Genomic DNA, 13515 nt, shown 5'->3' with positions numbered 1-13515 from the left:
TTTTGCAGATTTATCTTATGAAATATGCGTAAACTTGTAACGTAACAGACAGAAGCCTTGACCATATGGATTGGTGAGCTGTTGGGCAAGCAAAAATGACAGCTGCATATAAAGTATACGGATCGCTGAGATTGTTTTGTTTTAAATATTGAATTCATATTATTTCGAGCAAATAAAGAATTTTGTATGCTATGTACGATGCATCAATATACATTCTTTGCGTAACATAATATTTTCAAGCATTTGAACCAGTTATGCGGATTAAATAAATAAAATATTGCTAAAGTTATGCTTCAGACCCAAAGAAACAACGAATGTCCCAAACGATTCTTGTCAAAAAATGAAATCTTATCTTAAAATTGTGAAATATCTTGTACGTCTAGAACGTTCGTGCATACAAGGAAGCTACAAGAATAGTTTTAATCCCTATACAACCCAATCTTTGGTTTTAGAAGTATTGAATTTGGATTATTTATTATAGAGAGTGGGTTATCATATCGCTCCATTTCAATATTCGAAATTTTTTTTTATTTCGATCATAGAGGTTTTAACCTTAAGGTCATTCGTCTCTTCGGGATAGAAAAATCTCTTATGAAAAATTTCTAACCCTATATGCGGGGTCGGGATTCGAACCCAGGTGCGCTGCGTACAAGGCAATTGATTTACCAATACGCTACGCCCACCCCAATATTTGTAAAATGTAATTTATAAAAATTAAATTTTATTTTTACGGGTAAACACATTATATTTGAAGCCTGAATGTTGGGAGATCCCACATAAATACCCCAACATAATCGGATTTATCGAAGTATACTTAGATGTGAAGTCGGTCTACTTCAGTTCATTTAGTATTGTGAATTGCCGTATAATTGACCGGAGCTGCTACTCTTCACTCGTTCTAAACAATTATACTTTCATTCATGTAACTTTGAAACTCTGGACGATTATCCCCCTGTGAGAAGCGAAACAATTCTTCACTACCACGGTCTTCCATGCTGCCACCATAAACTAATAATCATGTTTACATATAGTTATAAAATCGCAGATTATTATTATGAAACTGGGTGGAGTTCTAATTGAAGAAAATATTTTTTTTCAGTCCAGCGAATTTAAACATGCAATGTGTACCCAACATATGCTTTGACTGTGTGCGTAACAAGAGCTCTATGTTTGAGGCGAATGTGTAGGTAGATGTAAATCTAATTTGTTAACCTGCAATGATAGCTGTTGGAGACAACTAAACTGGAGGGATGGCAACTCTGCCCTGCCATCCGCCACTCTCTGCGCTAGGCTCTCTAGTGACAGTCTTGCTGTCACTCCGAGATGCCGCCATAAGCGGAAACCACTTATCAACGAGTCAGTCATCAGTCAGTCCGTTGAGCACATGCTCTTTATTTTAACCTTTCGTTATTAAAAGTATTTTATGTAGTCTGTACGCGAGTGTCTTTTATTTGATCAACAAGACTCCTGACCTGCCCGCGCACAGGGCTACAACAGTGGCGACGAGTATATTGGCGGATATTTGGTGAAATTTCGATTCACGAAAAGTAACCTCAAAATTCCGTCACCCCCGCGTAAAAAACGGAGAAGAAGCATGGAGAATGGTCAAATTCCACATGATAATGACCGGGAGCAGGTCCCACCAGCAGCAGATCCGCTAATCGTGCAGTTCATGCACCTGATGCAGCAACAGCAGCTTCAGCACCAGCAGCTAATGGCACAGTTTCTCCAGCGGCAGCAGCAAAACGACGAGCAGCAGCAAGCATTTTTCCGGAGTGCAGTTTCATCTATCCACGTACAAGTACCACCCAACCCAGAGCAAATTCTTGACTCTTTGGCAGGCAACGTGAAGGAATTTCGCTACGACGCTGACAATAGCGTCACGTTTGCGGCTTGGTACAGCAGGTATGAAGATTTGTTCGAGAAAGATGCCGCTCGTTTGGACGACGAAGCGAAAGTCAGGTTACTGCTGCGAAAGCTGGGCGCAGTTGAACATGAAAGGTATGTTTCCTTTATTCTACCGAAACTTCCGAAAGAACACACCTTTGCCCAATCAGTAGCGAAGCTGAAAAATTTATTTGGGTCGAAAGAGTCGGTAATAAGCAGGCGGTATAGAACGTTGCAAATCGCCAAGCACCCGACTGAAGACCATATTGCTTTCGCTTGCCGTGTTAATAAAGCCTGCGTTGAGTTTGAGCTGGGAAAGCTATCGGAAGAGCAGTTTAAATGCTTGACATACGTTTGCGGATTGAAAGCAGAAAGCGATGCAGAAACCCGTACACGGCTGCTTTCCAGGATTGAGGAAAACAATGGCGTCACGTTGGAGCAGCTAGCGGAAGAATGCCAGCGTCTTCTTAACCTCAAACATGACAATGCTATGATCGAGTCAGCCACATGTTTCGGTCAAGTGAATGTCATTAAGCAGCGATCTTCTGATAAACGGTTCAACAAACGGGATCAGCCATCTTCGAAGCCTGCTGCAAACGACACGAGGAAAAAACCTGATACACCGTGTTGGTTTTGCGGTGCATTTCACTACGTACGGGACTGTACCTTCAAAAACCACAAATGCTCTGAATGTAAGCAGTTTGGACATCGTGAAGGCTACTGCAACAGTTCAAAAAAGTCACAACGTTCATCGAGAAAGGGTAATCATTCGGTGGCAAGCAAAATGGTCGTCGTTAATGTGTGCAACGTGCAGAAGCGAAGGAGATTCGTTTCCGTTACCCTTGATGGAACACAGGTTCGTCTTCAGTTGGATACGGCTTCCGATATTACCGTCATCAGCCAGCAGATCTGGAAGAAAATTGGCAGCCCAAGGTTGTCACCAGCAACAGTAAAAGCCAAGGCAGCATCTGGAAACATTTTGCCACTTGATGGTGAATTTAACTGTGACATCACTATCGGCGAAAACACACGCACGCAGATAATTCGTGTCACCGAGAAACCACTACACCTGCTTGGATCTGATTTAGTCGATAGTTTTCATTTGTGGTCCATACCAATGGATACTTTTTGCTGCCAAGTTACTAGTACCCCGTCCACCAGTGGAACTCTCAAAGCTACTTACCCAAAAGTGTTCAGCGAAAAGCTCGGGTTGTGCAACCGGACCAAAGTTAAATTTGAGGTAAAAGAACAGTGCAAGCCTGTTTTTTGTGCCAAGCGTCCGGTGGCGTATGCAATGTACAGCGCAGTCGACCAGGAATTGGACAGGTTAGAAAAACTCAATATCATCACACTGGTCGACTATTCGGAATGGGCAGCGCCGATCGTCGTAGTGCGCAAAGCAAATGGCAACATCCGAATTTGCGGAGACTATTCAACAGGTCTAAACTCCGCTTTGCAGCCTCATCTGTATCCACTGCCACTCCCGGAAGACATCTTTGCCAAGCTGGCTAACTGCAAAATATTCAGCCAGATTGATCTTTCGGACGCTTTTCTACAGGTGGAAATCGACGAACAGTACCGTCATTTGCTGACAATTAACACACACCGTGGCATTTACCACTACAACCGCCTTCCACCTGGTGTAAAGGTAGCACCTGGTGCTTTTCAGCAGCTCATCGATACCATGCTAGCCGGCCTTAAGGGCACTTCTGGTTATCTCGATGACGTCATCGTTGGCGGTGAAACACAAGAGGAGCACGACCGTAATTTGGAAGCAGTTCTTCAGCGGATTCAGGATTTTGGTTTTACCATCAGAGCCGAAAAGTGCAGCTTCAGTAAGCAACAGATACGCTATTTGGGCCATCTATTCGACCGACGTGGATTGCAACCTGATCCAGTAAAAGTTGAGGCAATAACCAAGCTACCTCCTCCCACTGACATTTCAGGTGTTCGCTCTTTCCTTGGGGCGATCAATTATTACGGCAAGTTTGTGCCCAACATGCGACAGTTGCGCTATCCGATCGACAACTTGCTGAAGTCGGAGACAAAGTTCGTCTGGAATTCGGAGTGCCAGCAAGCGTTCGAGCGATTCAAGCAGATTCTCTCCTCGGGACTTCTGCTGACACACTACGATCCGAAGCAGGAGATTATAGTATCGGCTGACGCATCATCCGTTGGCCTCGGAGCAACCATCAGTCACAAATTCCCCGATGGGTCCATCAAGGTTGTTCAGCATGCTTCCAGAGCGCTCACGAAAGCGGAACAAAACTACAGCCAGCCCGATCGCGAAGGTTTAGCAATCATCTTTGCAGTCACCAAGTTCCACAAAATGATTTTCGGTAGGAAATTCCGCTTACAAACCGACCACGCTCCTCTGCTTCGAATTTTTGGTTCTAAGAAGGGTATACCGATGTATACGGCAAACCGGTTACAACGTTTCGCCCTCAATCTGCTATTGTACGATTTTGACATTGAATACGTGCCAACCGACAAATTTGGCAACGCTGACGTGTTGTCTCGTCTAATCAACCAACACGTTAAGCCAGAGGAGGATTACGTCATTGCGAGCATTATCCTCGAAGAAGATGTAAGGTCAGTAGCCGCAGATACCGTTAATATGTTACCTCTCAGTTTCAGAGTCGTAGCACAGAGTACCCAAGCTGATCCACTGCTTCGCAAAGTCTTCCGGTACATACAAGACGGTTGGCCTTCATCAAAAACCGTCGATCCGGAGCTTAAGCGGTTTCACTCCAGGCAGGAGTCACTTACTGTGGTTGATGGGTGTATTCTGTTTGCTGAACGACTCGTCATTCCATCGCAGTATCGAAAACGATGCTTGGACCAGCTTCATCGTGGACATCCGGGCATGCAGCGGATGAAAGCAATCGCCAGAAGCTACGTCTACTGGCCCTCCATAGATGATGATATAATTGGTTATGTAAAGGCGTGTCAGCATTGCGCATCCGTTTCCAGGTCCCCTCCTTGCGCTGCTCCTGTACCGTGGCCGAAAACATCCGGCCCATGGCAGCGTGTTCACGTAGATTTTGCCGGTCCCATCGAAGGCGAATATTACCTCATTGCAGTGGATTCGTACTCCAAGTGGCCAGGGATTGTGCAAACCAGAAGAATCACCTCTACAGCTACAATCAGCATCCTGTGTGGCCTTTTTGCTCGACTTGGTATGCCAGTGACTCTAGTGTCCGACAACGGTACCCAATTTACGAGCGTGGAATTTGCTGAGTTTTGCGCAATCAACGGTATCGAGCACATCACGACACCCCCCTTTCATCCACAATCCAACGGCCAAGCTGAGCGTTTTGTAGACACTTTCAAAAGGGCCGTCAAGAAAATCCGAGAGGGTAGAGGATCAATTACTGATGCGTTGGATACCTTCTTGCTCGCTTATAGAAGCACACCTAACCGTTCGGCTCCTGAAGGCAAATCTCCATCTGAACTTTTGTTTGGTCGCAAGATCCGAACCTGTCTCGAACTACTTCGGCCGCCCCCTGCGACTGAACCGAAGCCAATCGAGAAGCAGCACAGCCAGTTGAGATTTTTCAGTCGGAATGATCCAGTATTTGCCAAAGTATATGCAAGAAACAGTTGGAAATGGTCTCCAGGTGTGATCGTCGAAAGAATTGGTGACGTGATGTACAACATCTGGGTGGAGGACCGCCGAATGCTACGTTCGCATATTAATCAACTCCGTAGTCGAACTGTAACCGGATCAACCACCAACACAGTAGGACAGCAAACCAGATATGCTCAGTTACCTTTGGATATTCTGTTGGACGTGTGGAAGCTGCCGAACTTACCAACTGATACAACATCACAGTCATCATCGACGCTGCAGCCAACCACCTCACAATGTGCATCGTCGACACCTCGTTGTGATCAGCCGCCTGAATCGGTGGTTAGTCCATCACTTTCTCCACTGTCTTCGTCATCACATGCAACATCTTCCGAATTTGAGTCAGCAGTTGAAGCAGATCCGGTGGCAGCACTACCACGCCGATCTTCGAGAGTTCGAAGAGCGCCGCAGTGGTTTGACCCGTTCCACCTTTATTAAGAGGGGAGATGTTGGAGACAACTAAACTGGAGGGATGGCAACTCTGCCCTGCCATCCGCCACTCTCTGCGCTAGGCTCTCTAGTGACAGTCTTGCTGTCACTCCGAGATGCCGCCATAAGCGGAAACCACTTATCAACGAGTCAGTCATCAGTCAGTCCGTTGAGCACATGCTCTTTATTTTAACCTTTCGTTATTAAAAGTATTTTATGTAGTCTGTACGCGAGTGTCTTTTATTTGATCAACAAGACTCCTGACCTGCCCGCGCACAGGGCTACAACAATAGCAATCTGTGATTTCGTTGCGCAACGACGAAAACTTTCTTAGCAACAAATTTACGCGGATCGATGGAAAGCACCGCGAAAGTTTATTATTTACGTTCGATCAATTCATTGATTCATCCACTTCACGTGATTCATTTCCAATCAGCCTATCCTATTTTTATTCTGCCAATTAGACTGGTTCAATTTTTGACTTTTTGCTCCACCAGGCTTTTCTGATTCCTTTCATGGTCCTTAGTAATTGTGCAAATTTTGATACCGATTGGTTGTGTCTACGGACCCTCCAAAAATTTCCAAGTTTATGTGAAAGTTCTTAAATTCTTAAAAAATCACCTCATCATTCAATTAATCAGAACACTATATATTTCTAAAGGTATTCTTCTATTGAACACATTCGTGGAACATTGCAAGTTTATGAAAATTCGTTGAGAAAAGTTATTAACAAAAGAAGCAGTATGACTTCAAAACAAGTGGATTTTATTAGTAACCATAGCAACCCTGTTTGAATAGCTACACCGTTATACCAGTGTAAACTAGACTTACCACCCACCGCTTGTGTATGGCAGATACAGCTATTCAAAAAGGATTGCTATGATTAATAATAAAATCCACGTGTTTTGAAGTCATGCTGCTTCTTTAGTTAATAACTTTTCTCAGTGAATTTTCATTAACTTTTAATGTTCCACGAATGTGTTCAGTAGAAGATTACCTTTAGAAATATATAGTGTTCTGATTAATTGATTGATAAGGTGATTTTTTAAGATTTTTTTTTTCAATGTTAACCGATTTTCCATACAAACTTCCATATAAACTTTGAAATTTTTGGAGGGTCCGTAGACACAACCAATCGGTACCAAAATCTGCACAATTACTAGGGACCATGAAAGGAATCAGAAAAGCCTGGTGGAGTTAAAAGTCAAAAATTGAACCAGTCTAAGGTACATACTACAAAGCCTATATACGAATGAATACACTGGCACTCGAAAACCGTTGCAAAAACGTATCTAAGTCCATATATAAAATTGTTTTCGATTCTTGTATATTCATTGCTTCGATATATGATTAAGACCACTGCATTCGCTATATTTGTATGTGTACTTTTGGAAAGTTACGATAATGACGAACTAGAAAGCTTGGTCTATACATGAAATGGTCGGTGTAAAGTCAGACCGGACTAAGTGACAAAACATTGATTTCGAGAAAAACGGGTTTAAAGTTTGAATCGCAGCATCCTCTACGTTACAATTGGAAATTATTTTTTGCCATAATTCTTGTTTATGGTCACATATTTCAAATATGGCAAAAGTCGAATGTAGCTGAGGAAATTCTTTATCCAGTGTGATCATTATCTCTTTTTTTATGTTTTGCGACTTAGTCCGGTCTGACATAACACCGACCAAATGTACTGTCTACATTGTCTAAAAAATTTCTTCACCGGTCCGGGTTTTTTACAACAAACAATCGAAAAGTTTTTACAATTTCTAAAATCTGATCTTATGCTATTAAGATTTAGTTCCATATATTAGTTTTCGGTCACGTTTTTCTGTCTTCTTTCTTCAGATCTTCTCAAATAAGTTTAATCGAATTCGACTACCTACTATAAATGAAATGACCTGATAACCAAGAAGGTTTGGTTGAATATGTAACATTCGATGTTGATTGGTTGTGCTTAAACTATACGTAAGAAATATATTTGATTTATTATTGCTCTAAATGTACTAAGAAAAAATATTTTATATTAAGTAGTATAGTCCAACGTCTACAGTTCGTGCAACCCCATAGGGGTGTCCCTTGTAGTTTTCTTTTCGTTTATTTTTCGTCGGTCTCTTGCGTCGATCACTGTCCGCACCGACGCCAAAGAGTTATCTCCACCGCCAGATATCGGTTTATCAACGAATGGATCGGGACCGACGACTCTACTTCCCTTGTGAGGTAAGGCGTGACACAGAGTTTTTACATCAGTAAATTTCAACGACCTGGGCTGAGATTGAATCATGTCTATGAGCGCCACCTGAACATTGCTGGCGTCATACCACATGTTCTTTTTACCGTAATGGCAGAAATCAAAATCTGGCCATAATGGCATGGAACAAAAGTGTTGCTTCATGAAAGGTAGCCAGAGGCGGATCCAGGAAAAAATTTCGGAGGGGGTCTGAAATTTCGATTTTAAAATGTTTATTGCACAACACGTAATTCGAAATAACCTCATTTAAATAAAAACAGTTTTGATGGTCGAATCCGGTTTGGAATCATTTTGAGTTTAGAACGAATTTAAAATAAAAACTATTTAAAAATTTCTCAACCAGTTAGAAATTTTCGGGAGGGGTCCGGACCCCCAGGACCCTCCCCCTGGATCCGCCACTGAAGGTAGCAGAAGTTTTTTCATGCACTCTTCCACGTAAACTTCATGGTTTATTGTCTCGGTTGCAAAGAAAATAACGCTTTTTAAACCTCAGCTACAGAACGCTTGCCAAACCAGTTATTTCTGACTGAACTTCGTCAGTTTCATATGTTTGAAAATATTGGCCACCATTCCCTTCCAGTTGTCATGATTCTGGTAACAGATGGTTTGGTCATTTTTAACGATTTAGTTAACACGGCGCGCGAGCAGTTCGGATTCAGGCGATACGCGAGCAAAATTTCGCTGTGTTGCTCCTCTTGCTTGGACGACACTTTTGTAACTGAAGAGCCAATGTCAGCACCAACAAGAGGCATCTTTTTGCACGCAGGCAAATGATTTGTGGAATATCTTACAAAAAAATGTGTCAAATTGATTGTCGACAAACTTTTGATCGTAGAACGTTTTAAATATCTCTACGAAATTTTGAGTGACTTTGAAAGAAGTCTATTGATCAATAATTTCAATTTTATCCAAGTGTCGGTACTGCATAAGTCTGTTCGGATTTTTGTGTAGTTTCATCTACAATTGGTCAAGCAAAAAACTCTTGCGGCCAATTCGATGAGCTATAACATTGCCAATATCTGAAAATTAAACACCTCATTTGTGAGATAGTTTAGTTAACTTTTTTCACTTTCGAAGAAAACTGATTCAGGTGATTTTTCAAGGGCCCTTTATTTATATATTTGGCACAATATTATTTAATCTAAGTTATAACTAAAGCCTTCTACAAATTGTAAAAAGAGTAGAAAAATGAAAATATAATAAATTTAAAAAAAAGCAAAAGATTATTCAATGGAGAGAGAATTTAAAGAAAGAAAACCAAAAAAAGGAATAAACGAGACAAAAACTAATAAACAAACAAAAGGTAACAAAACGAGAGAGCGAAATAATGGGAAAAAGATTTATAATATGCAAATAGTCAAAAACCTGCCAATATCAAAAAATAGTCCAAGGCGGAGAAACAACAGAAAATGAACAAAATCAATGGAAAATTCAAAATATGAAAGTATGTAAAAATGTTGAAGAAATATCAATAATTGAATATTTAAAATAATTAAAAAAGAAAATAGACAAAAATTGAATAAACACAAGAATACTGCAAAATGGTTAAGATAATGAAAATGGGGTAAACGGCAAAATGACAAACAAAACTTCAGAGGCCTGCAAAATAGGAAAAACGGTAAAATTACCAAAAAGTAAACAAATATGGAAATGAATAAAATGGATCCAGAATAGAAATTACAATACAATAGAATATTTGAAATGTCGAAATTGGTAACAAAATAGAAAAAAAAAACTGGAATGAATGAAAACTGGAAAATGAGAAAAATGTCACAAATGTTTCAAATTAGTGGAAATGATGAACAAGAATAGAATAAATAGGTGAAAACAATATCGATATAAAAATTTAAGAAGTAAACTAATTATGTTTTTAAATAAACTAATCTAGAATTAAAAAGTGAAACAATAGAAAAACAAATAAATGGGACAAACTGGATGGAATGGATTGAAGAAAAAAATATAGAAAATAGTAACAAGTGGAGATATCCCAAAAACAGATAAAAGCAAAGTCATTGAAAACATGTAAAAACAAAATGGTTTAAATGGTTAAAAAATGAAAAGGCTAGAAAAAATAGGAAAATTTAGGAACATTACAATAAAGAAAAATAGAAAAAATTAAAAAAATAAATTGTTTAAATAATAAATAAATCTATATAAAGCAGTCTTCCCAAATGAACATCGAACACCATGTTCGCTCTAGTTCTGTGCTCATCTTATACCCACATTTCGTGTACGACCTCGAACGCGCTAATGCGTACCAAAACACGTGCACGTGTTCGTCTGCACATCCGAACCCCATGTACGTACGAGGTGTTCGAACACACAGGATCTTGACACTAGTTTTCTCTTTCTCTCACTCATCATCACTAGCGTTGACGCATTCTGTTTTGTGCATGCCTTTTTTGTGTACGCACACGATGTACGTACACGGTGTTTAAACCTAAGTTTGCACATCGTTCGCTTGGGTTCGGTGTTCGATGCAAACCTCTACACAAAGACAAATTTTGTACACAGGTGCAAACTTGTCGATGTTCATGGGAAGACTGATATAAAGTAAACAAGAAGTTGAAAGGAGAAAGTTTAGAAAAACGTGGAAGGGTCATATGAGCAAGCTTAGAGTTTGCCGGCGACTTAAGCCTTTGGCTGCTACGTAATGTACTTTACGCTTGTCCGGGCATGCCGTAGACTCAGGTGATTCACATTTCTAATGCCAAAAGATCTTGACTCCTACGGTAGCAGACAAAGGGTTAAGTCGCCGGTAAACTCTAAGCTTGCTCATCTGACCCTTCCTCGCTTTTCTAAACTTTCCCCCCTCAACTCCTTGCTCTCCCTTGAGTACCTTCCAGTCCCTTGCTAATTAAATGCCGTAACAACAGTTGACAAATTGACTCAATATGTCGTTATCAAAAAAATGGTTAGCAAAAACTATATAAAGTAAACATTGAAAAGGAATTTAAACTTAATGAAATAGAAAACAAAAACATGCACAAAACGCAAAAAGACCAAAATAAAAAAAATTGGAAAAAAATTCAAATGAAAAAATGAACAAGCTAGAAAACAAGAAATTCAAAATTGTTTAAAGGGCGAACACGAAATTATTGCGACACCGAAAATGTCATGCTAATTTTCTTAAAATGTTTAAAATCAAACCAAAATTTTAGGGTAGTTTTATACATATATTTACTTCAAAAATCAAAAGAAAAGTTAATCGATGGAGCCTTGAGTGTAAAATTGAACGCATTTTCGCTTGATGCCCTCCATCAAAGTCTTTACAGTGTCATCCGGAACCAGTTTCTAAGTTTTTTTTTCCATTTTCTTAACATGTCCTTCTCGTCTTTGACTGTCTTCTTTCTCTTCCGAAGTTCCCGTTTTATCATTGCCCAGTACTGCTCCACCGGGCGCAGCTCCGGACAGTTTGGCGGATTCATGTCCTTTGGAACAAAATGGACAGAATTGGCCTCATACCACTCCAGGACACTTTTAGAATAGTGGCATGATGCCAAATCTGTCCAAAATAGCGGAGCTTCGTCGTGCTGCTGCAAGAACGGCAAAAGGCGCTTCTCGAGGCACTCAGATTTGTAGATCTCGCCATTTACTGTGCCCTTTGTCACGACAGGCTCACTCCTCAGTCCGCAAGAGCAGATGGCCTGCCAAATGAGATATTTGGAAGCGAACTTCGGCATTTTCTTCTTCTTAAATTTATTGTCCACGTAGAACTTGCTCTTTCCGGTGAAAAACTCCAACCCCGGAATTTGTCTTAAATCGGCTTTTATATACGTTTCGTCGTCCATCACACAGAAGCCATATTTTGTCAGCATCTTCTCGTAGAGCTTCCGTGCCCGAGTTTTAGCCGTCGATTGTTGCCGCTCATCGCGGTTTAGGAAGTTCTGTACCTTGTATGTATGTAGTCCAGCTCTCTTCTTTGCATTCTGGACGTAGCTCTGCGACATGCCGATCGTTTTAGCCAAATCACGGCTTGAGACGTTGGGATTTGCTTTAATCATCCGCTTCACCTTTCCCTCCGTCTTTTTGTTCTCCGGTCCCGGTTTTCTTCCAGCTCTTTTGCCGTGGTCCAACGTCAACCGCTCCTGGAACCGCTTCAACACTCTGGAGACGGTTGAATGGTGAATGTTCAACATTTTTCCCAACTGCCGGTGCGACAGGTCAGGAAATTCCAGGTGTTTGGAAAGAATTTGTTCTCTCGACTCGCGTTCGTTCACTTCCATTTTTGTTGAATCGAAAAACACGACTTCGAGTTTGACAGCATGTAAACAATACACATCAATGAGAAAGTGTGCAAAATTTGGTTGATTTTTACCCAATGGTAAAAAAGTTATGCCCAGTTGAATGTGTCGCAATAATTTCGTGTTCGCCCTTTAAATGGGTTTAAAAGGAAAATGCTACAGGTAATGAAACATAACAATATAGAAAAATGAGAGAATAAGGAAAAAAATCTTACAAAATAAGGATAAATTTCAAAACTGGAAGACGAACAGAAAAATTCACAACACAAAAAAAACATACATAAAAACGAAAAGACTATCATAAAATATAAACATGAAGAAAGAAAAGGTACGAAAAATAAGGCGGGTAGATAAAATAATAGAAAAGATTTAAAAAATATGAAAAAAAAGCAAAAAATATAATAAAAAACAAGATTTGCAAAACAAATTAAATAAAATTAAATAATATTTAAAAAAATATGAAAAAAAGCAAAAAATATAATAAAAAACAAGATTTGTAAAACAAATTAAATAAAATTACTGAAATCCAATAAACAAATCGATGGAAAAAAATAAATTTAAAAAAAATGGTGACAAAATAAGAAAAACGTTAACAAATGAAACCAAGTGAATTGAATACAACAAATATTAAAAAATGGGACAACTTTAAATAAAGAAGCAAAATTGGTACAATAGAAAAAGGAAAATATGAATCAAAATATAAAAAAATATGTAAAATAAGAATGAATGAAGAAAATATTAAGAATAAAAAACCTGAATGAAATGGAAAAAGAAACAAAAAAAAAACAAATATGATGTACAGAAAAAGAGAAAAAATTGGAAACAATAGCAAACCTTGACTATATGAAAACTATAGAATTTCTCGGACGAAATGGCAGAAAATGGAAAAACTTATTTAAATTTAGGAAGTTAGTTAATCATGATGTGTCCAATAAAAAAAACTCAAATTGAAATGCTCATAACCATGGCTTTCTTTAACCGATTTGGACACTTTTAGATACTTTGGATTCAGGAACACGTCCATTGTTTTATTTTTGTGAAATTGAACCGGATGAATGGATCTGGTTCTTGGT

At 39.6% G+C, this 13515-nt stretch overlaps 2 protein-coding genes across 5 annotated transcripts in view; both read left to right on the top strand.

Annotated features, from left to right (window-relative positions):
• Window positions 1–13515, top strand: part of LOC131689480 (zwei Ig domain protein zig-8) — a 748220-nt gene that overhangs the window by 200160 nt on the left and 534545 nt on the right. The gene's annotated exons all lie outside the window — the stretch shown is intronic.
• LOC131689478 (uncharacterized protein K02A2.6-like) lies at window positions 1233–6226 on the top strand. Its single transcript, XM_058974580.1, has one exon. The coding sequence runs from the start codon at window positions 1595–1597 to the stop codon at window positions 5954–5956; it is 4362 nt and encodes a 1453-aa protein (XP_058830563.1). The 5' UTR covers window positions 1233–1594; the 3' UTR covers window positions 5957–6226.

Source organism: Topomyia yanbarensis, chromosome 3, assembly GCF_030247195.1.
Source record: "Topomyia yanbarensis strain Yona2022 chromosome 3, ASM3024719v1, whole genome shotgun sequence".
In the NCBI taxonomy this organism is placed as follows: domain Eukaryota; kingdom Metazoa; phylum Arthropoda; class Insecta; order Diptera; family Culicidae; genus Topomyia; species Topomyia yanbarensis.
This window is presented reverse-complemented; position numbering and strand designations above follow the sequence as displayed.